This window comes from Heloderma suspectum, chromosome 7, assembly GCF_057233095.1.
Source record: "Heloderma suspectum isolate Gila_16-S chromosome 7, 16-S_ref, whole genome shotgun sequence".
Classification (NCBI taxonomy): Eukaryota; Metazoa; Chordata; class Lepidosauria; order Squamata; family Helodermatidae; genus Heloderma; species Heloderma suspectum.
The window spans coordinates 33820042-33843312 of NC_139464.1; the positions used below are offsets into that span (position 1 = coordinate 33820042).

Here is a 23271-nt window from a genome sequence, read left to right on the forward strand (position 1 = left end):
GCAGGAGTCTCATGAGCGACTCCCATCACTGGGGGGAGGCTGTGGGCCATGGGCATGATCCCCTGGCCAGACGCAAAGGGCGGGCCCCCCAAGCTAGGTAGCACTGCCCCATAGGGCAGGGAGATAGGGATATCTCCACTTGGCCAACCTGCACCCACCATCCAAGGAAAACAACCCCACGGGAAAATTTGGGTTCCAGCCTTGCGGGGGTACAGGGGGCATGGCTCCCATAACCTCACCTGCGCATGCTGAAGCCGTTGCTGCATCCCGGGTCAGATCATGACCAGGATCAGTCGGGGCAGGCATTGTACAAGTGGGCTCAACGGTGTGTGGGACTAGGGATGTCAGAGGATTTCGCCACAAATCTCGGGGAGACCGAATGCCAGCGCTTTCGGCCCCCCGAAATTGGTGGCGAAACGGTTTGCCCCCCCGCCCCCCCCAGGACGGGACTTACCTTGGGCGAATCCTCCTGGCAGCGGCGGTTTGGTGGCGGTTCGGCGGCGGCAGCTGCGGCGGCCGGTCTTCCGACCGGCTGCCACCGCCGCCATTTCCAGTAAAAAAACCCCCCCCACACACAAAAATAATGTGATAGGCTACGTAAAGATTTACGTAGCCTATCACGGCTAGATTTTTAAAAAACACCGTGATAGGCTACGTAAATGTTTACGTAGCCTATCACGGCTGAGTAAAACAAAAAACAAAAAACCACGCGTACGCAAATGCGTACCTTATTTGCGTTCCTTATTTTGGCACGTCTAGTCTATGTAAACATTTACGTAGACTACGGCGAAAATAAGGGGAATGCAAATAGCGTAGACGCTACGCTATTTGCGTTCCCCTTATTTTCGCCGTAGTCTACGTAAATGTTTACATAGACTAGACATGCCAAAATAAGGAACGCAAATGGCGGTGCCCATGGGTGCCGCCATTTGCGTACGCGCGGTTTTTTGTTTTTACCTCAGCTGTGATAGGCTACGTAAACATTTATGTAGCCTACCATGGCTGACTGCAGGGACGCAAACGGTGGCGGCTACAGCCGCCACCATTTGTGTCCCGGCTGGCCAGGATTCGGGGGTGGAGGGACGGAGCGCCTCCCCCCCGGCCAGAATTTCAGGGGGGAGGGACGGGGCGCCTCCCCCCCGGCCAGAATTTCGGGGGGGGAGGGATGGGGCGCCTCCCCCCCACCAGAATTTCGGGGGGAGGGACGGAGCGCCTCCCCCCCACCGTGAATAAATTTCGTTCAAGGTAAGTCACTTTCGTACATCCCTATGTGGGACTGTGCTGGCAACTGGGGCCTGCACAGCTGTAGGACTCCCGAAAACAGCGTCCATCAGTGCTGCTTCTTGCCCTGGCACTGTATGGTACACGACTTCAATCGCATCAAGGCTTGCTGAAAGAGAAGGCAATAGGTTTTCCTGGGCCTGCCTTCTCGTCACCCTTGGCCCCGGATTTCGAGCCTCATGCAGCGCTGGGACAGCCAATGCTGGGATTCCTTTGTCCCTCTCCACTGTCTCCAGCCTGGACAGAAGTAAGGCCATGTCTGGGTCCTCCTCCCCAGATGATGACGAATCAGCCCTGTGGAATGGTGCTTCGCTTGGGGGCATGTGGCCTTCCCTTCTCCTCCACCCCACAATACCCTTCTTAGGTAGGCTGACCATATTTCCTTGAGACAAAAACGGGATATTGGGATGACAAAAACGGGATGGGGTTATGTAATATTTCGTAGTCATGAAAAAGTAAAGATAATAACAAAAGTTTTATTACATGAACATATTGAGCTAACAATTATTCTTCAGTGACAGAACTCATACAAAAATTTAGGTAGACGTAGAGGGGGACTGTATTTCACCACAATCGTACCATGAATATTTCTCCGATGAAATAATCTTACGCAGCAAATTTCGGTCTTGCAAAACCTTATCATAAAACTTCTCACACTCCATGACACAATTTTGTTTTACAACTAACATAGCCCTCATTGTCTCAACACTTAATCTAGATTTCTCCTTTGACCACATACCGTTCATAACAGAAAATATTCTCTCGACAGGTGCTGTACTTCTATTGTGTACTACACAATATAACAAAACAACTGCAGCTCCCTTTGTGGTCTCTCAGGCTATAAGAGTCCTAAAAAACAACCTAAACTCACTGCAAAAGAACATGGAAAGGGGCGCAAATGAGTAACACTAATTTATTGCATATACACACAAAAAACACTCATAAATATACATCTATAAAATACTTATAAAATATCAGATGAGCAGTAAACAAATCTGTATGGCATACCACACTGAACACTCTAATGCAGGACTGCAGTGGCCGGACTGCAAAAAATAATAAACATACACCAAAAAGAAAAAAAAAAGGAATGAACACTCTGATTGCTATCACAAGCCGGTATATGCTAATGTCCCACCGGAGAGTTCCGCTGTAATAAAAAAGTAGCTAACAGCCCATTGAACCGAAATATGAGTCTGAAAAGTCCGAATCAAACTGAATGTAGGGCAGAAAGAATCTCTATGGGCGGAATGATGGTAGAAATAACAGCAAGAGTCACCCTCCTGGCTCCCACATGCTGAATGGGGCTTAGCGACTGCTTTTTGAATTCCCCACCACTGCAGACAAGCAAGGGGGCGGCGTCTGATCGTCGCTAGCTCAAGAAGCCTGGCCCTGATTGGATAAAGTAAATGGAATTTCCTCTTTTGTCACACTAGTGGTTTTACTGCATGCATTGATTAGCATAGAGCCTTATGATAAACGCGTTCAGTTTTTTACAAAAGATAAAAATGGGACAAAATTGACATTTATATTAAAACGACGGGACGGTCGGGAAATATGAAAAAAAAAACGGTACTGTCTTGTTTAAAACGGTATGTATGGTCATCCTATTCTTAGGCGGCTTTTTTTTTTATGGAGCTTATCCCTCCTCCCAACACAGACCAAACAAGATAAATTGGGGGGACCCCCTACCGGCCTACCCTGAAATGCTACGTGGATCAGGGGAGAGGACAGAGCCCCCCGAGAAAACCAAACGGAAAAAATGGAAAAAAGGGGGGGTGCAGTACAGGCTGGGCCTCCCAGACGAACTCCGGGCCTACAGGCCCCACAGACTGGGCCGCTAGGCCGGTACTGCCACAGGCTGCAATCCACTATATCAGGCCACTCCTGGGGGCAGGAAAGAGCTGGATGCGCACTCTGCTAGCAGATTAGGCTGGCACCGGCACAGGCTGTGAGCCATGGCTATCGCACCACCCCAAAACGGCAGGAAAAAGCCAGATGGGCACTCCTCCTCCGGCAGAGAAACCAGGGCTGGGATAGGCCGCAATACCCAGCAATCGGGCTGCTCCAGGGCTATCATTCTGCCCAAAACGGTGGGAAAAAGCTGGATGGGCGCTCTGCTGGCAGAGAAAGCTGGAGCCTGGATAGGCCATGATCTCTGGCAGTCGGGCTGCTCCAAGGGCGGGAAAAATGCCAGCAAATGAGGCCAGCACTTGAACAGGCCGCGTTCCTTGTCTATCGGGCCGCTCCTGGGCTATCGTGCTGCCCCAAACGGCTGGAAGCGCTGCAGAGAGAAAAAAAACCCCGGTTGATCAGGCTGCCGGTCTCTGCTGCTGCTCTCTGCTGCTGTCTTGCTCGCTGCCACTCGCCTAAGGATGGCGGAGAATTCCACCAAGGACACCAGTGAGGCCGGATTCTTTAGAATCCAGCCCCCCGGAGTCCGTGGCGGAACGGACTGCTCCCCCTGCCACCCCATGAAGTTCCCGCAGACCGGATCCTACCTGCCTCCGGCAGGTCCAGATCGAGCCACTGCAGTCTCCTGCTCCGGTGTGCGGCCGCGAATGGTGTCCTGCATAGGGGACTCCATTTGCATCCCTCCTTTAACCGTGATAGGCTACGTAAGTTTTTACGTAGCCTATCATGGCTACAGGGGGACGCAAATGGCGCCCCCTACACAGGACGCCATTTGTGGCCGCAGCAGCCCGGCAGCGGACAGAGGCCCGGCTGCGGATGGGCCCACCCGGTGGCTCCGCAGAGTCGCCACAGAGTGGCGCTGGCCAGGGAGGATTCCGGGGGGGAGGGACGGATCGCCTCCCCACCGGCAGACCCCCTGCGGACACAGATGAGTGGGGTTTCGTACACCCCTACGCTCACCACCACTCGCCGCCGATGATAGCTGCTGCCGATCACCACCGCCATAGAGATCCATAGCCAGGAGGCCTTGCAAGAACCTTGAAAGCAGAATGGAGAAGAACAGGGGCCACACAACCTAAAATGGCTGGCTTGCCCCTCCTCCTCCCGGACATCAACAGTGAACGCCCAATAGCGTTTGCCCGTGTCCCGTCTCCCCCCCGCAAATCCCTCCTGCAGCCAGGCAAGCCGGACATGGGGGAGGGGTACTTGTGGCACTACCGCTGAGAGGGAGGATTTGAAGAAAAGGAGATGTGGTACTATGCACATAGTCAGAGAGTGATTGTCAGCATTCACCTGTGTATGTCTGAAGAGTAGGGAAATATATACCTACTTTTATACATTTACAATTCATATGGGATTGTCAGCATTCACATGTCCATGTCAACATTCACCATATTTCAGAAATACACTGAAACACTGTTATGGCCCCAACGGCTTGTCCAGGCTATCAGGGAACAGGAACATTGTTTCAGTGCTTCTGATCTCCACAGATCAACATGGAAACTCCTGCACATGTGGGCTTCTCCATTAATTTCAATAGGAGAACACATCCATGCAAAAGAATGTGTGTATAGTGTTACCCTTTAAGTGAAACACAACTCTTGCAGATGGGGGAGCTCTGTGTGTGCATCAGACCACCCATGCTTGCAAGGCACGGCCAGACTGGACTGCACATGTGTGAGGTTCCTCAGCAGATACACACAGCTGACTTCCTCAAGCGAGTGCACAAGTAATGTTTGTCCAAGACATTTTCTGTTCTGCCATATGTCAGCACAAAGCACAGGACACTGCCATCTGGATTTCTCCTGTTTTTTTTTTTATTTGTAGCAAATGTTAGTATTTTGGCATCCCAATCCTTAATACCCTACAGGAAAGTTCCACAATCTCTTCACATGAGTTGTATCCAATGTTAGTTTAACTTCAGTCCAAGTCATTTCAATGGGTCTACTCTAAGGAGGACTAACATTGGATGCAACTGCTTATGACTGAACGACTGAACAACAATAAGGCTGAAAAGCTCCAAAAGTACACATGCAAAGCTATCCTGAACTTGATAGTGAGGGTATTTTCAATTCCAGATATATATGTACATAGTTCTTTAATTTATAAAACATGTATATTTGGCTAGGCACAGAATGTCACAAATATAATGGAACTTTTGATATATACATCTTTTAACCTAAAGGTTTGTGTTGTCATCCACTAGACATGCCTTTTGCTCTTCCTACATTTCATCATGGTACATTTTCCTCTACCATTTTAACGATCTGGAATGATGTGATAGGCTTCCTCCTTGCTGTCTCTTCCCCTCATCCTCCTGCCATCTTATGCTCATAGTGACACAAACATGCAGTGATATTGTCATGGATTACAAATGTTTAAATGTGAACACACAAGATACCTAGGTTTGCCACTGCATTCTGGAAATACCTGGTGGTGAGTTTGGGGACTCCATCCCTACATATTTTGGGGAGGACTCCTGAGGAACTTGAGGAGATCTACTTCATAGACAGAAAGGCTCTGCACCCACTTCTGCACTGAAATTCACTAGACTTGCTGTTGTTCCAATGTAGGTCAATAACCTCATTTACTAATCATCACTGCTGCCACCCAGGAGGTGAGAAGGGCTCACTATTCCTGCCTTCCGGTTTGCAGTGATGGAGGTGGCAATGATTGGGTCTCACTAGGCCTGGCATGCCAACATGCATTGATGATATCAACAACTCACTATTGTGCAAGAGGGGAGCGGCAATATCCCAGGCTTGGAGAAGGTTTATAAGTCAGTGGCACAGCACATGCTTTATCCACAGAAAGTCCCAGGTTCAATCCCCAGCATCTCCAGTTAGGTAGCAGATGCTGAGGAAGATCTCTGTCTGGAGAGATACTGGAGAGCAGTCAGAAAAGACCATACTGAACTAGATATACAAAATTATGACCTGGCATATGGCAAAAATAACCAAGAATCTTGTAACACCATAAACACGTTTATTATGGCACAGACTTTCATGTGCTAGATTCCACTTCATCAGATGCATCAAGTATGAGGCAGCATCTTATTTCTGCAAATAATTCAGACCTACCAGCTTAATAAACAGGACACGCAGTGTACATCTGTTACTTTCCCCACCCCACCAAAAAAGGAAGAAATAAAAGCTTATGATGCTATTAATGTAATAATGTTGTTTCTTTAAGGTCCTGGTTAAATTTCCTATATGTTAATGTTTTCTTGGGTAGTAATAAATTAATAGCACAGCATCAGTCCCCTGTAACAAAAGAAAGACACTTCAGCAAAGAATCCTTTGGGGTTAGTGTCCACCACTACATCCTGTCCAGCTAACATCCATCAGGCAATTTTGCCTCCCACCCATATGGTCTGTCCTGTCCTATCTGTATATTTTCAGCCAAGTACTTGGTTCTGCAGGAAGATGTAGCAACTATAGCTTCCCCAACTCCTTTTTCCTCCCCTCACCCATGTTCTAGGTCAGGCACTCATCTTCACTTGTTATGCAAAAGAATGCTGTTTTTCCATGGCCAATGGAAACAGAAGAGAAGCCATAAAGTGGGACAGCCTATGGAGAATCCAGTCCTCACCCATTTAACTTTCATAATTTGTTTGTTTTATAAACAGGCTTCACGTATTTTGTGTCACAGACAGAAACCAGATTCTTTTCCAGGAAAATCCAAATCCTGATTTCAGAATAAATGAAATAAGACAAGTAACTTGATATAATTTGTTCCCCTTCTAAGATTATTTCTGGAGAATTTGGTGTTTTGTTTTTGCAAGGAATGGAGTAACGCAAGGAAATGGAACAAAGTAAGAATGGAGATGGGAGTTAGATGCATAGTAGTATTCAGGGGAAAGAAAACTGTAGCTGTGGGACAGAGAGGGTATCGTGCAGATCACTGAAGACCTTTCTCGATACTCCTCTTCTTTTCTTCATTAGACACTGGCTACATTTTTCAGCTTATAATGCAACTAGGCAAACATGAGGACGAGGAGGTTTCTATGTAACGAACTCCCCCTCTCTCCAAAGACTGGATTCTCATCAGGATGCCAAACTCAGTGCCAGGGGAATCCTTAAATATGCAGAATATGTTAAGCCCTGTCCATAATATTGCAATGACGCTGTTATCGCTCAACATATTCTAGAAAGGAATTCACCTTCTTCTAACCCACCCCCCACCCCCCACCCTGACTCTGTCTCATATTTCAAACTGTACAACATATTGTCCGTGTGCAAGGGGTAGGCTTTCTGTTTCCAAATTTTCCCCTCGCTGACACATTTAAAAGAAATTTAGTTTTACTATTTGGTATTTTGCACAGCTGTGCATTGTTCTATGCAGCATAATCAACAATGCAAATACTTGTTTTATATTTATAACTGAGTTCTGCACAAGCCCTTTGTTTTTTGTAAAGAAGGCACACTGGTAGAAGTAAAAAAAACAAAGCCTTTTGTGCTGACTCGCCTTGAAACACATTTGTGTTACAGGAACATATAACACAAATTTAGGCAAATGTATGTCTATAGATTTACAGGAATTTGCCTGAACAAGTGTAACTTGGAGCAATACAAAATTTTGTGTTCATTTCTCACAAGTGCTTGTTAATGGGAGTTGTAAATCCTGTGAAAAAGAATACAAGTTTGTGTTGACATAATATTCTTTCTTGTGTGTCTATATAGTATTGCATTTTTAGGGCATCAAGAGTGTATGCAATGTGTGTTGTCCGACTCTCTGGGTATTAAACAAAGACTTGATCTTTTTTTTTTTTATTAATAACAGCGGTGAAGGACAAGACGATGCAGGAGAACTTGACTTTAGTGGTCTCCTGAAACGTAGGTGAGAACCAAGCCATGAAGTGAGCAGCTGTGGATTGAAAATGGTTAGGCTTGTACACAGAAAGCACAAGGTGTAGAATTAATCCCTCCAAAAATGTTGCCATCACTTCCTTTTGATGTTAAAAATGCTTAATTCTTAAGGAACAAAACTTGCTGAGAGTTAAGCCAACTCTGTCAGCATTGTGACAAGAAACCACAAAAATCTTAGGCTATGATTGCACTTTCTTAGGGCTGTTACCCATGTTATGACTTATCAACATGGGAGCGCCTCAGACAAGCATTCCTGTGTCACTAAATTATAACATGGGGAAAGGTTACTGGGAGTTGCCTGTACTATATTAGTGTTTGTTTTGTGCTTGCATGTGTGTGTTTTTTTTCCTATATGGGGATGAGAAATTCAGACATTTGATCCTGGTGAGGAAGTATAAAAAACAAAACAAAACCCAGCTCTAGAACATTCGTTTTCAAAGCACACAGACCACACATAGACTGATTTGGCTACAAAATGATTTATTGAGTTCCAATAATGTATGCATTGATGTTACTAAAAACATATATGCCATGGGCTGTTAAAAGGGTAGCTGGACAGCTTTGGAATGTGATAATGTATTATAAACCTGGAAACAGTCAGAATAATCCAAGATACTATCACCTGCACCTCAAGTCCCCAGATATGAATAACAACATGAATAAGTGCTCAGCCACTTATTTGTCCTGTACATGTGGTTTCAGTTTTCAACACCCTGTTCTGCTCATGAGGCTGAAAGAACAATTATGCCCATTTTAGGTTGCAAGACTGAGGCCCTGATCAGACTTCACAAGCTGGGTTACATTTGCATGACAGAGAAGGAGGCACACATATGCCACCACTCTCCTCCACTGTGCAAATAACATCATGATATGTGTGATGCAGGCATGTGACACAAATGATTCAGGTTTTGCTGCGTCCATGAGATTTCCCTTGACACCTTTTTGAGGAAAATGAACAATGCAAAAATGAACTATGTGTGTGGAGACTCTGAATCACGAATGGTGTGTGGTGCAGGGGAGGGATCATGTCCCCATCCCTGCTATACAAATAAAATGCTGCTTGGTAAAAGTGCCTTAATTTATCTAGTCCTTTCTTGAAGGAACTCAGGGCAGTGTGCATTTTATCCTCACAACAACCCTGTGAGGTGGGTTAGGCTGAGACAGAGGTCTCTCAGGGAGGGGGGCTGAGAGGGGATTTGAACCTGGGTCTCCCCAGTCTTCATCCAACACTCTAACCATTATTCCATACTGGGCCCAAGCTTATAAATAGGTGACAGATATATCTTGCTTCTTGGCTGGACACCCAAGTCCTATGAGGTCACCCTTTTATCATTTAATAGGTGTTCATGAACATATAATATTCTGCTCTACTAAAAGAGCCCTAATATGAATTCACTTATTAGAGTGCCATCTGGCATCCTAAATTCTCTCCAAAAATTCTCTCCAAAATTCTCTGACCTGGGCCACAGCCAAAGTGGTCTAGGAGGAATTTTGCTTGGCTCCGTTAGTTTCTCTAGGAAAAAAAGGCTAACTTGATGAAATAGCTGTCATGCTTATTAAGCATGAATGCTTGCAAATAATCTGGAGGTGGGGGAGGAGGCAGCAAAAGTGTTGCAGCACTTTTGAGATGAATAAAAGTTCATTAAGGAGACCATTCATAGACCACTTACACATGGTAGAAACAAGAGTCATTTCTAAAGTATATAACCAACAATTTAATTGCAGAGGATGCTGGAAATTAATTTTATATTTATTTTCTGCAGGGCCAGCCCAACCATTAGGCATACTGAGGCAGCTGCCTCAGGTGGCAAATGCTAGCAGTGGCAGCCACCCCACCTCATCCTCCCTGAATCCCCTTAGCCTGCTGTGCACTCCCTTATCTACCCTGCTGCCCTCAAGTACAGTGGAGGATGCTGTCCCATCATAAATATTGATATAAGAATTAATGATGGGCTTTTCTAGACAAGGCTTTTAATCCAACACTTTATTGCTGCTTCTGGATTCTTTGTGGGATTAAGATTGGATATTTACACAGAAGTTTTTTCCTTCTCTACCTTTCTGTATATTCTGCTACATAACCTCTAGGTGGTACTGTAGTATAGCAGAATTGCAGACCTACACTAGCATTCCATTCCACTATTCCCCAAAATGCCAGATTTTCCCTGGTCAACTTCCGCCACCACACACAAATGTCTGAAAAGCATGGGAGAATCCCTGGAGGAGGGTGACATCATCTAAGCCACCCACAAACTACCATGAGGAATGGTCAGCACACAATAAAAGCATTGTCTAGAAAAGCCCTATGACTCTAAGTCAGATTCTGTACATGGACTCCAGACATAGAGGCAAGCTTGCTTAGCTTTAGCAAGGTTGCTGCCTCATGTGCTTCCAAATCATGTTGGAATGTAATCGGACCATGCTTCAGAAGCTGATCCAGCAAAATACATAGAAGTCATAGCAACAAAAAATAAATCCCCAACCCTCTTTGGTCCATTTCATCCTGTCAGGTCTTACTTTTCTCTTCCCTATCTAGGATTCTCAGTTTGATATGTGCTCATGTAATGGTCATATTAAGATTGATTTGGAAATGCATTTACTTGGCTTGATTTTCTGTTGTTGTTTTCTACTAATATACAACTTGTGTGTGGAAGATTTTTATGAGTTTTTGTGACAGTGTGGAATCATGGCTATGAGTGCTACATTAATTTATTGTATATGGATATATATATATATGTATGCATATGGATCTATAGAAATGTAACTCTTGGGTGGATAATGGTCAAATCAGACTATTAAGTCAATCTGATGACTTTATTTCATTGGTAACATTCAACACCATTGTTAGAATACTGAAAGTCATCATGGGGATTAGAAGTTTCCATCTTCTGCCTTAGGTATACTTAAGTTTTACTTAACTGCTTCATTTATCACCCAAGTGCTTTAAGAACATTTCAACCATTTCTGTGTTTATAGTTATACTAAACATTGTGTTACAATTTCATCCTTATTTCACTGGCTTATACTGAAGACATCCAATTTTTTTTTCACCACACTTCAGAAAAATTCTGACCAATCATACAATACAGTCTGATGCTGGAGATTTTAGATTTGTAGCAGTGGAATACACAAACCACTTTAGCCTGTTCAGTGTAGTTGACTTCAGTGGGGCTGAAGCCAATTTACATGGGTGGATGTCAGATTTACATTGCAGCTTATGCCAGGGTCCAGTAGCCAAACTGTTAGAAGAACATGCTGCATTCCTAAAGGCTGAGTGTTTGTCTTGCATCTAGTGACCAGATGCAATCTGTCTAAACTATCAGTGGGAACCTAATCCATTGATTCTCAAAGGCATTTGGACATGAGTCTATCTCCATCACTCCCCAAAACAAAAGGTTTCAGAAACTGGCTTGATTTAACTACTTGGGTATAATGAACTTAATAGTTAATGGCAGGACTTTAATTCTGGAATCACCTTGAATGGCTTTTAGATTGCTGGAACAATTTTATTATCTATTTCTGTAGAAGTTAAACAAGCTTATTCAATATGGGACAAAACAACTCAAGTAGTTAACTGACTTTTTAAAAAAGAAAAATGCTTAAAAGAACCACATCCTTTATCTAAAACAAATCAAATTCCATGCCCATTATCCACCCAGGAATAGGCATTTCATTTCCAGGACATAGATGTTTCTTGCTCAAGGATTTGTTCTTCAATTGAAGAAGGTATATGAAGAGGCTGGAGGAGTATTTCTTATAATGAGTTGAAAATCAGGATGCACCAATCCTCATTCTCAACAACTGCCTATTGTTAAAGGGGGACATTCTCATCTAGGTTCCTACTGATGCATGTGCAATCCTACCTCTCACTGCAAAGGAGAGCAGTTGCCACAGCTAGGATGGCCAGCATATTGAAATGAGAATTCATCCCCTTAATGTGTGTCAGCTTTTAGATACGTTTGCATTTTGATCTGACCTTTGGGAAGGAGGAGTCTCACTGCCACAGCAGTGTTTTGCAGTAAGTAGCCAACCTTTGTAAACTGTAAGCATAAAAAAGCAAAATAAAATACCATATAATAAAAGTCACACCCACAGAAAGTAGTAGTCCTTATCTCTCATAGCTGCTTATATTTTCCCATAAAGTGATACTGACAATGCAATAAAGCCTGATTGGCATATATGAGGTCTATTAGTATACTAAATTAACATCCAAGACACTGTATAGATTACTACTATAAGGCAAAGTATCCCCCAATCATTTGGTGGTTCCATCTCTGGGGTATTTTTTTAAAGACCGTATTTTCAATATATTTTATTATCTTTAATGTTTATTCCTCCAGAATGGACCTCAGGTTAATTAGGAGGAGCTGTGAACCAGACTCAATATTTTCATTTATTTCTGACATGGTAAAGTCACCATGAGTTTACCATTTTCTCATTATTAGCCTTACTTCTGAATATATTTCATGTGTTGGAAACTGAGATAACCATTTCTTTGAGAACTGGACCTTTTAATAGAACTCCAGGACAGCCTGATCATGTGAAAATGACAGGTAAAAACACCATGGTGACCTTACCACAGTGAAAATTAACAAGAGCATTCTAATATCAGAGGGAGTTCATCTGGCCACTTCCGCTTTACTCCAAGATGATTATTCAAGTCTGTTGCAGTGAAATCACATGGGGATGGTAATCTTGAAGGGTCAAGACACACTGACCTTCATCACCACATTTCTGGCAGCACTGAAAAATCTGTCTGACCAGATGGCAGGCACGCTGCCTGTGGATTTCACCAATAAATGCTTGCAAAACTTACATTGTGGCGGGGAGAAAGTAGCCCAGTTATTGCTCTATGAAAGAAGCTTTGAGATCATTACAACTTGTTGTTCTAAGCTACTAGGTAATTTTGACAACTTTCTTTTTTGAGACAATGAATGAATCCCCTTTAAAAATCAGACTTAGCCTTTAATAATAAACTCCTCCAGATGACGCCCATGTTTAGGGCCTGATCCAAGTCAGTTTGCTGATAATCCCAGGCCCTTGACAAATTATCTGTTTCAAAGTACATCTCACAGTTTTTTTTCCCATCAGTTGAATCCCACAAATGGAAAAACAATAGATTGGTACAGAGCTCCAATCTCACAGGTTTGAATTCAAAAGACTAACTCAAGATCTGTAAAATTGTTACACACAGAAGACAGGGGGTAAGTATGCATCCTGCTATCTCTCTCCCCTTCTACCGTAAGGATATTTGACTGCACCACCAACCTTACTAGCTCAAACCCATCCTTAAGCCTTTGACTTAAAGCTGGACTCAGCTAATACAGTTCAAACTTTGGATCTAATTTCCCATTTGCTCACTTTATACTGCAGATATATCTCAATAACTTGTGCTGCATCCCTTCTTCTTACTCCCACCCCCTTGTCCTTTCCTTTTTTTCACCCCGTTCCTGATTAGGGAGTTTAAACAAGAGCCTGAAGAACCCGAAATAGACGTGTGGGAGCTTCTGAAAAATGCAAATCCCAATGACTATGAGAAAATTGCATTTCAGTATGGAATCACTGACCTGAGGGGCATGTTGAAACGTCTGAAGCGCACTCGCAGGGAAGAAAAGAAGAGTGCAGGTATGGAAAGCAAAGGAAAGCTTGTTCATGAGCATCTCTACACCAGCCTAAAATCCCACATTCAAAATGGAGCTTTCTGCTTCTGTTTTAAATGCAGGATCACAGCGGACTCCCTTTACACGTGCTTCCCTTCCCCCTTCCCCCTTCCCCCTTCCCCCTGATCTGAGTCTTCCATACATTTCATTGATCTAGCTCCTCTTATTGTGGCTTTTCCTTTTTCACGGAGGGAACTCAAGCAGAACAGAACATGGTAATTTAATAGCTCATTATCCCCAATATTTTAAACACTGGAATAAGGGTCATTTAGTGCAGGAGATGCCCTGGGGGTTCCATGTGTTCATGATGTCATATAAAGAGCCCGCAAACCTCGGTGAGTGAGCAATCTCAATAGCAGGATAAAAGCTGTGTGAAGAAGCCCCATATCTTTCCAGGAAACCAAGGGAAATTTCCTCCTAAAATCTTCTTTCAGACACAAATAGTTCTTGGAAGTTGCTTGTTCTTTCACAAAGAGAACTGTTATCTTTTTAACAGCTGAGCCATATGAAGAATTTTGCCAAGTATGACTTCTCTTGTCACTGTGGCATGGAGAAACCACACTTGCTGAATCTCTTCCTGATACTTGTTATAGCAACTGGCCCTTGCAACCCCCAAAACTACAGTTCATTTTGGCTGCAGGCAGCTCAACGTTTACTGAATAAAACAGGGGTGAGCAACTTGTGACCCTCCGGATGTTTTGGTCTACAACTCCCATCAGCCATAACGAGCATAACCAATGGTAAAGGATCAAAGGACTTGTAGGCCAAAACCTCTGTAGGGCCACAAGTTCCCCACCCCTGGAGTAAAACAAATTTGGCCACCATTTACACTGAGGTTAAGCATCTCAAAATCCACAGTCAGACACGCTCTCTCTCTCTCTCTCTCCCCCATCCATCCATCCATCCATTTTTCTGCCAGTTCCAACTATTATCTCTCTTGTTGAACTCTCCCATTACTCTAGTCATACTCTGGCGGACTTCTAAATGGGACACCTGGTGCTAGCAGGGCCATTCAGCATAAGGACTGGAGCGATGCAGTTAGACATTAGTACAGTTTATAGTGATTACCACTGAGTTCTATGAGACAAAATAAACAGGCTGCAATCTGGGACACAGCTGAGAGGGGTCAAAAACCTACTTCTCACTCAGACATTGGGATCATCAGAGGTGTGTGTGGGAGTTCTTAGCTCCTACCTCAATGGTGTTCCTGAGTGCATAATGTCTTTACTTTCTCCCCTATAAGTGAATGGCTGCCATTTATTCTTATGGACAAAGGTGAACCTGAGGACAATATTGAGATCAGAAAAGTCTGTCCTCACCCATGACATGGGGTGGCTAGCCACCTCTCACAGAGGGACTCCATGGGGGAGAGCAATTACTTTTCTTGGTTTCCTGAAGGCATCTCCAGGGTTGCAGGGGAGGATACACTACATTTCTGAGGCTTCCTTGCCCTCTCCCAACTCTTGAGTTTGGAGGGTTGGGGAAGTGTCCCTTACCACCTTCCCAGTACCTGATTGCTAAATTCAGTTCAAGGGAGCAAGTGGGAAAAGCCAAATTTAGAAAAGCAGGCCTGGCTTTGCCTCTTCCTCCACCCATGGCATTGACGTCAATGATGAATGGGAAGCAGCAAAGCAGGGGAGTCCGTGGGAAGTGAGGTTTGACTTGGGGAATGAACTGGAACCTTTCCTCTTCTTCCCATCAAACTTGATGGGCCTCAAGCATTCCTCTCTAATATCCATGTAAACCAGTCCTTACCAAGGTTGTTGGTACATATGAATTCTTGCCCTCAAAAGTGTATGTTTTGGCCTGATTATTATTTGCATTTATTTTATTCCCAACATTTGAGGGCAAGTAACATTTTAGGGCCGCGGTGGCTTAGTGGTTAAGACGCTGAACTGCAGACTGGAAGGTTGGCAGGTCAGCAGTTCGAGACCCAAGTGCTGCGTGACGGAGTGAGCTCCCGTCTTCAGTCCCAGCTTCTGCCAACCTAGCAGTTCGAAAGCAAGACATTGCAAGTAGATAAATAGGTACCGCCTCGGCGGGAAAGGTAACAGCGTTCCGTGCACCTCGGTGTTCAGTCATGCCGGCCACATGACCACGGAAGCGTCTTCGGACAGCGCTGGCTCTTCGGCTTAGAAACGGGGATGAGCACCGCACCCTAGAGTCGGACACAACTGGTTGGGGACACCTTTACCTTTACCTTTTTAACATTTTATTAACAGCAATATAATATTTGAAATATCTTAAACATAGGACTGGTCAAACAACATAGTCCTTTGGGTTTGTTTAAACCACGGGTTGTTTGGGAGTGAGCGACCGTGCTGGCTCCCACCCTCTGACTAACTCCTGCTGTGCTAAACCGCCCCCCAGGGATGCTCCATTTTTAGGTTGTTTAGCATGATGTGCAAATCCAGAATTGTGGGTTGTTGCGGGATGAACAACCCAGACTTGGGACACATAGGTTCCAAGTCTGGATTGTTCCTCTACAACAACTAGGGTTGTACGAAACCCCCTTACTTTGGGTCCATGGGGGGGATCCGTTCCTCCCCCGCGGAATCCTCGCTGGCCCTGGCCAGCTCCGCTCCGTGGTATGTCTGCAGAGCTGCTGGCTGGCTCTGGCTGCTGGGATGCAAATGGCATCCACGTAGCGGGCGCCATTTGTGTCCCTGTTCTTTGCAGTAATAGGCTACATAAATCTTTACGTAGCCCATCACTGCAAAGAACAGGGACGCAAATGGCATAGCGGGCACCATTTGTGTCCCTGCCATTTGCCGTGATAGGCTATGTAAATCTTTACGTAGTCTATCACCCCAAAGAACAGGGACACAAATGGTGTAACGGACGCCATATGCGTCCATGTTCTTTGCAGTGATAGGCTATGTAAATCTTTACATAGCCTATCATGGCAAACAGCAGGGACGTAAATGGCGTCCGCTACACCAGACGCCAAGACAGGCAAGAGCAGACAGGACAGGCGGCAGCAGACGGCCGGTGAAAGGTAGGATCCGGCCCCGCGTGGATTCCCCCTGGTGGTGGAGGTTAGTCTTTCCTTCCGCCACAGACTCTGGGGGGCTGGATTCTTAGAATTCTCATTGGAGTGCGTGGTGGAATTCTCCGCCATCCCTAACAACAACCCATAATTCCAGGTTCGTATGTCATGCTAAACAGCGCTCTGTCCCTAGGTAGTTAGCGCAGCTGGAGCAGGTGAGCAGTCAGGAGCTAGGATGTTTGCTCACTCCTGCTCATTCACCACAACTCACAGTTGGTTTAAACCATGGGTTGTTGTGATGTCCGAACCAGGTCATACAGTTAAATCATCCTACTTATTACTATTTTTTAAAGCATTGTAAAGTTTTGTGACAATAGACTTGTTTCCAAGTATTTTCTGTCTCTGCTCCTCCATCCCAACATCTTTCTCCTCCAACAGCTTTTGCTAAGATTCTGGATCCTGCATATCAAGTGGATAAAGGAGGTAGAGTAAGGTTTGCAGTGGAGCTGGCTGATCCAACAGTTGAACTCAAGTGGTATAAAAATGGCCAAGAAATACGACCAAGTGGAAAGTAAGTATGTCCACTAACCTAAATTTAGGTTTCTTATCTAGTTCTTATAGTCTTATTTAAAAGAATTAGATTAGTTCAGGAAAAATAATTCAGGCAAGCACTATTACTCATGATGTTTAGGTGGAACCTCTGTATTCAGAAGCAGTAAAGCGTTAAAAGGTTTGTGCCTTTTGAAGGACCGCCTTCACCTGTACCAGCCTGTCCGTACTCTGAGGCTATCAACAGAGGGCCTTCTCACTTGCACACCACCAAGGGTGGTTCATGAGTACAAAGGAGACAGCATTTTTAGTAGTGGCCCTGAACCTCTGGAATGTGCTTCCACCAGAATTTTGTTAGGCCCTTTCTTTGCAGGTCTTCAGGAAAGCTCTGAAGATGCACCTGTTTTCACGGGCCTTAAAAAAATATATCAACTGTTGATTTTATGTATAAGAACGGTTTTTATTTAATTTTCTTGTTTTGCATTGTTTGTTTTTATGTTGTATGCGTTATATGCCGCCTTGGAAGGGTTCTACCCTTAAAGGCAACCCAACGATAACTGTAACAACAAACAAACAAACAATATAGCTCTGATGTTTTTCTGGGGAGAAAAACCCCTGTGGCTGCCCTACTTGTGAACTTCTAGGGCATCTCTACACCAGCCTAAAATCCTGCATTTAACACGAGGCTTTTTGCTTCCATTTTAAATGCAGGATCACAACAACTCCCTTTTTCATGAGCTTCCTTTTCCCCCTCCCCTTCCCCACTCCTTCTCCCTGTATCTGAGTCTTCCATTATCTTTCATTGATCTCGCTCCTCTTCTTGTTGCTTTTCCTCTTTTCACTCCTCTTTTCACGGAGGGAACTCAAGCAGAACACAACAGGGTAATTTGATAGCTCATTATCTGCAATCTGTTTAAAAACGGAACAAAGGGCATTTAGTGCAGGAGATGCCTTGGATGATCGCAGCTTCATATAAAGAGCCTGCAAACTGAAGGAGCAATCTCAATCGCAGGATAAAAGCTCTGTGTGAAGAAAGCCCTAGAGGCAACTGCTTGAAAGAGGATATTGGACCAAATGGACTGAACCAGCAAGTCTAATACATACATTTTACCATTCCAACTCTTAACATTCTATGTTCTGTGATTCTATTCTGGCAGGGATACTGTAGCTGCAAGATTCCCGATTTATTTATTTATTTATTTATTTAATTTAAACTACTTCTATGCCACTTGATATCTGAAGACCTCAAAATAGTTTGCATAAAAATACATATAAAACAATATAAAAACCAATGTAAAATGATATAAAATAATAAATATATTTAAAAATGTTACAACAGGAACAGTAGAACAGAGTGGTGCCTGCAGCTGCCTGCCATCTTCATTTCCTAAGAATGTCTCTGAGCCCCATCATGTAGCCGAGAGGCATTCATGGGAAATAAAGATGGCAGCAACTGGAGGCTCTTGCTTTGCTTTGAAGTGATCCCAGTGCTAGTTAGAAAATGTGTTAATTTTTAAAAAGAGGGGGGAAAGTGGGAGGGGACAGGACACCTTGGCGAGTGTCAAGAAAGGTGTCTACAGGCAGCACATCGCCTACCTCTGAGCTAGACAAATTTGCCACAGTGTGAGAAATTGCCTTGCTGAGCTCAGGTTCTGCAGCTCCTGACAGGCTAGAGCTCCACAGTACAAGGTGAGATGGGAGGTTAGCTTGAGTAATTCACTGCCTCCATTATGTTTAGCAGTAAAAGGTAGGTGAAGAGTCTTAGAAAAGGAATGACTGAGCAAAAAAACCCTCCTCTCACAAAGAATGGTGAGTAAATGGAGACACAACTCAGAGCCTTGCAAAGCAGCCAAGGGGAGTGATGGGGCAAGGGATAGATGTTTTCTGCTGTGCTTTCTCAAAAGATGCAAAATTTAACTCTTAAAGAAGAAGAAACATCTTAGGAGCAATTTATCCAAGAATAAAATTATATCCTTACTCTGAAAGACCTCCTGTGCCTGAGGGCAGCTGTATTCTAGGAATACAACGCAGAATACTGATTGTACTTGTGATCACGGGCTGCTCCCCCAAGGCCAGTATATCTGCTCAAGAAGCCAGCCAAATTGAATGTACACCTTGCGACTTTCAGGCCACTGAGCAGCTGTTAGATGCTAATGAGCTTTGGTCATTACTGACCTGAGACAAATGTGAACTCGTGACCTCAAGGTGAAAGGCGCCATATCCTGTTACCTATCCCTTGAGCCATCTGGCCTACCAGTAATATTGGCTGCTTTAGCCCAGCTATTATTGTATGTTTTAAAAAAATGTCAAGAGCGCTGGAGTGAAACCTAGGCTCCTGTTACGAGTTATTTCTATCTTCGCTGACTAGAGTTTCAGAGACATTCTGTTCGGAGCTCTTGAAGTCTGCATTTGCAATATGTGTGTGTGTGTGTGGGGGGGTTGCTGTAGAAATAATGTGTTCTGTCACTCTTGGGGGCAAACTAGACGTGACATTAAATTCGTATTTCCATTTAATATGCAGGGTTGTTATTGTTTTCAAATATCAGCTGGAGGATGGGGCTGATAATTATCAGGATTGCAGTAAGGTCTGAGGCAAATCCCACTTCTGAAGCAGGTATTTTCATTGGGGGCAAATCCTCCACTGGGATTTCCCCCCAGAGGGATTTTCCTCAGGTCCACAGCACAGGTGGAAAGGGTTAAATTCTCCCCTCCACATCTTCTGCAATCCCATTCATTATCACTATCAGCATACCAAGGGTTGCTATTTGCATTTTTTAAATCCTGCATGATAAATCCAAGGACATCATTAGATTAGTGTTTTTAAAGTATCCTGTTGAATGGGATATTCCTGTGCAGTACCCTTCTGGGATGCTTACGCTGAAGAATAGTTTGTATTATCACTACATCTATTAATAATTTCAATTTTGTTATTTTGCCATTTTCTAACACAGATACATTTTTGAGCACAAAGGTAATGAGAGGATTTTATTTATCAACAATTGCACACTGACAGATGATGCCCGTTATCATGTGACCGCTGGTGATGAGAAATGCTCTACAGAACTGTTTGTCAGAGGTAAACAATATCAGTATTTATTTCAATGCTTCTGTCAGTTTCTCTGCTGATGTAAAATGGCATAGCTTCATTGATGTTAACTGGGGTTTGTTGTTGTTCTTTTACATGGCGGATCACAGTTGAAGTATGACAATAGATGAAATAGGCCATCTGCACTTGTGGTAGTGTAGCTACTTATCTTGTTAATTGAAATTATATGTAGATCATGCTAATGTCATGGGTCAACAATATGCCAATGTATATATTTATTTTACATTTATTATATACATTTATATCAGTCCTTTTTTCCTCTTGCAAGGAACCCAAGGCAGCTAACATAGTCCTCCTCCTCTCCATTTTATCCTCACGACAATCCTGTGAGGCAGATTAGGCTGAGAGTCAGTGACAAAGTCATCCAGTGAACTTTGTGGCCAGGTTGGGACTAGAATCCAGGTCTCCCGAGTCCCAGTCCAACATTCTAACCACTACACCACAGCCACAATTCTTTGATTCTTGATTGCGTGAGTGTATAACAGGCCAGCTTCCTGGTTCCCATAGTTTGATCACAGCTTTTGAGATGTTGCATTCTCCTGCCCTATACTCGAAGGCCCAATGGGACCAAGGAATGGAGGATGCAATGTGACTTTGGACACAATGCCCAGGGCTTCCTGCCACCATTGCAGTGTGAATGAGGAGGCAGGCTTGCTTCCCCTTTCTTTCTATGTTCCCCACAGGCTCGCTTAGTATTTTTTTCTATAATAGCGTGTAGAATTGGGGAGCTGGAAGAAACGTTTATTTATTTAAAATTATTTGGAGACCACCTTTAAGGGTAGAACCCATTGAAGGTGGTGTACAAGATTAAAAACACACAATGCAAACAAATATAATTATAATTTAAAAAAATATTCAATAGAAAGTCAATAAAAAGAAAAAGTATAAATAAAACCAGCAGCACAAGAACTACAGAAAGGCCAGCAAAAACAGGCGGTTCTTCAGAGCTTTCTTAAAGATCTCCAAAGAAGGGGCATAACAACCCCCCAATAGAAGCTGATTCTAGAGGCCACCACTAAAAATGCCATCTGCCTTGTCCTCACCAGCCAAACAGCCCGTGGCAGTGGGCAAGTGAGAATGGCCTCTGCCGATGACCTCAGAGCATGGGCAGACTGGTACAGGAAAAGGAGGGTCCTTCAAGCAACTTGGGCCCAAAGCACTCAAGGCTTTAAATGCTACAGACAAGTAATAATATGTAGTCTGAAAGAAAGGAAATGGAGGTGAAAATGGAACAGTGTCCCTTGCCCTAAATGGTGTCTTTCTGTCTTGGTTCAACTGACAGTACCATCATAGTGCCATGAGGTATGATGCTGGGCCACCCTCCATTCCTTTACTCTTCCAGTTGGTGTGTGGAAACGTGGTCTTACTGGTTCAAAGGAGGTTTACATCTTTAGAAGTTATCTGATGTTAGGATTTATACAAAGAAAACTGTTTATGACAACCTGTTCCTGATATTGTTATGACTGCCTCTTCCTTTAGAGCCTCCAGTGATTGTGACAAAAGGCCTGGAAGATACCAATGCCTATATTGGTGACAGAATAGAATTGACAGTTGAAGTGTCTGAAGATGATGCAAATGTGAAATGGTATGCCACCTTCTTTAATGAATATTTGAAGCTGATCTAACTAAGCTTAGTTGTGACTAAATAAAGTAATTTGCTAGGGGTGAGTGTGGGTATTTCAGAAGCTTGTGAATCTTTCAGAAAGGGATAACAGCTGTCTAGTTTTAGCCAGTGGAGGCTGGTGGCTCCGATATCAGTGGGGCAATGAATGCACTCCAGGCTTCAGTCAGAATCAGTCAGAACTCTAAAGGAGCTATTTACTCCCCACCTTGGATAGCTGCTTTAGAGGTCTGACTGGTTCTGACAGAAACCTGGAATGGATTTACTGCCCCACTGACATTGGAGCCACCAGCCTCCACTGGTTCTAGCATCGTATGAAGGTAGATAAAAGCTACCTTGGGATTAACTAGTTTTAGATGCTGTGAAGTGTACATATGGCATTTCAACAGCTTTGGTGCATGCCCACATGTGAACAGTCACGCTAATACCTGGGAGAGCATCTTCTCCCTTATCAACTGCAGTCATCAGAGGGCATGCTCCTGGTGGTTCCACATGGACCTATGGCCAGATTGTAGTCCACCCAGAGCAGCCTTCAGTGTGGTGGCCCCTTTTCTATGGAACGCCTTTCCTCTGGAGGAACATAGTGCTGTTTTTGGCACCTGCTGAAAGCATCTTTCGTTCAAGAAGCCTTCCTTGATTGACCAGCCATGGTTTTTAATGGTATTGGTTTTTTTTAAAAAAAAAACATTAATGTGGTGTTTTATTCTTCTTATCTTTTATTGTTCACCACTCCAGAATCTGTTTAGATATGGAATAGTATAGAAATATTGTAAATAAATAAAGTGCATGTGAGGAGCATTCCTGGGCATTGATGAAAACAGAGTTTCCCTTGTTCATATTGGTGAGGGACCAGTAACCATAGCCATCAACTACCAGATCACCATTTTGCTGCATGGCTACTGAGTTAACACTGAATAAAGCTATTTGTGGCTTGTTGAGCTTGATCAAGTTTAAAAGTGGTTTAAAAGGAGCTGCCCCTTGATGGGAAACATCGATACAAAGTGAAGGTGGACAGTTAAAGAAACACATTCTCATCTTTGGAAATAACCAAAGCTGACAATGCAAGTTTGTAAAACTGTTGTTATTCACCCCAGCCCTCATGATAGAGAGGGCTTTAAATATACGTAAAATGTAACTAGTACTGGTGCAATGAGACAACCCATTCACAGGGTGATTATTGTACGATAAACTACTTATTGGGAAGCATCCCATCCCAGAGATACGTACTGCTTGTGCTTGATGAAAGGCTATTGCTGAGAGAGACAAAATATATGATGATGGGCATT

The 23271-nt window shown here is 43.8% G+C and overlaps 2 protein-coding genes across 7 annotated transcripts in view; one reads left to right on the forward strand and one right to left on the reverse strand.

Moving 5' to 3' along the window:
• Positions 1 to 23271, forward strand: part of MYBPC1 (myosin binding protein C1) — an 86590-nt gene that overhangs the window by 16562 nt on the left and 46757 nt on the right. For all 5 annotated transcript variants that reach the window (XM_084809578.1, XM_084809581.1, XM_084809579.1 and 2 more), the window contains 5 exons: positions 7978 to 8034; positions 13519 to 13685; positions 17148 to 17280; positions 20210 to 20334; positions 21844 to 21949. In XM_084809578.1, the coding sequence (XP_084665704.1) occupies positions 7978 to 8034; positions 13519 to 13685; positions 17148 to 17280; positions 20210 to 20334; positions 21844 to 21949 (588 nt within the window). The remainder of the gene's footprint in view (positions 1 to 7977; positions 8035 to 13518; positions 13686 to 17147; positions 17281 to 20209; positions 20335 to 21843; positions 21950 to 23271) is intronic.
• LOC146339506 (uncharacterized) overlaps positions 15540 to 23271 on the reverse strand; it is a 60666-nt gene continuing 52934 nt past the window's right edge. Inside the window, exon 5 of one of the 2 annotated variants that reach the window (XM_084809594.1) lies at positions 15540 to 15878. The gene's annotated coding sequence lies outside the window, so the exon portion shown is untranslated. Of the gene's footprint in view, positions 15879 to 15918; positions 18168 to 23271 lie in introns of those variants that run through there. The other variant, XM_084809593.1, reaches the window with a different exon arrangement.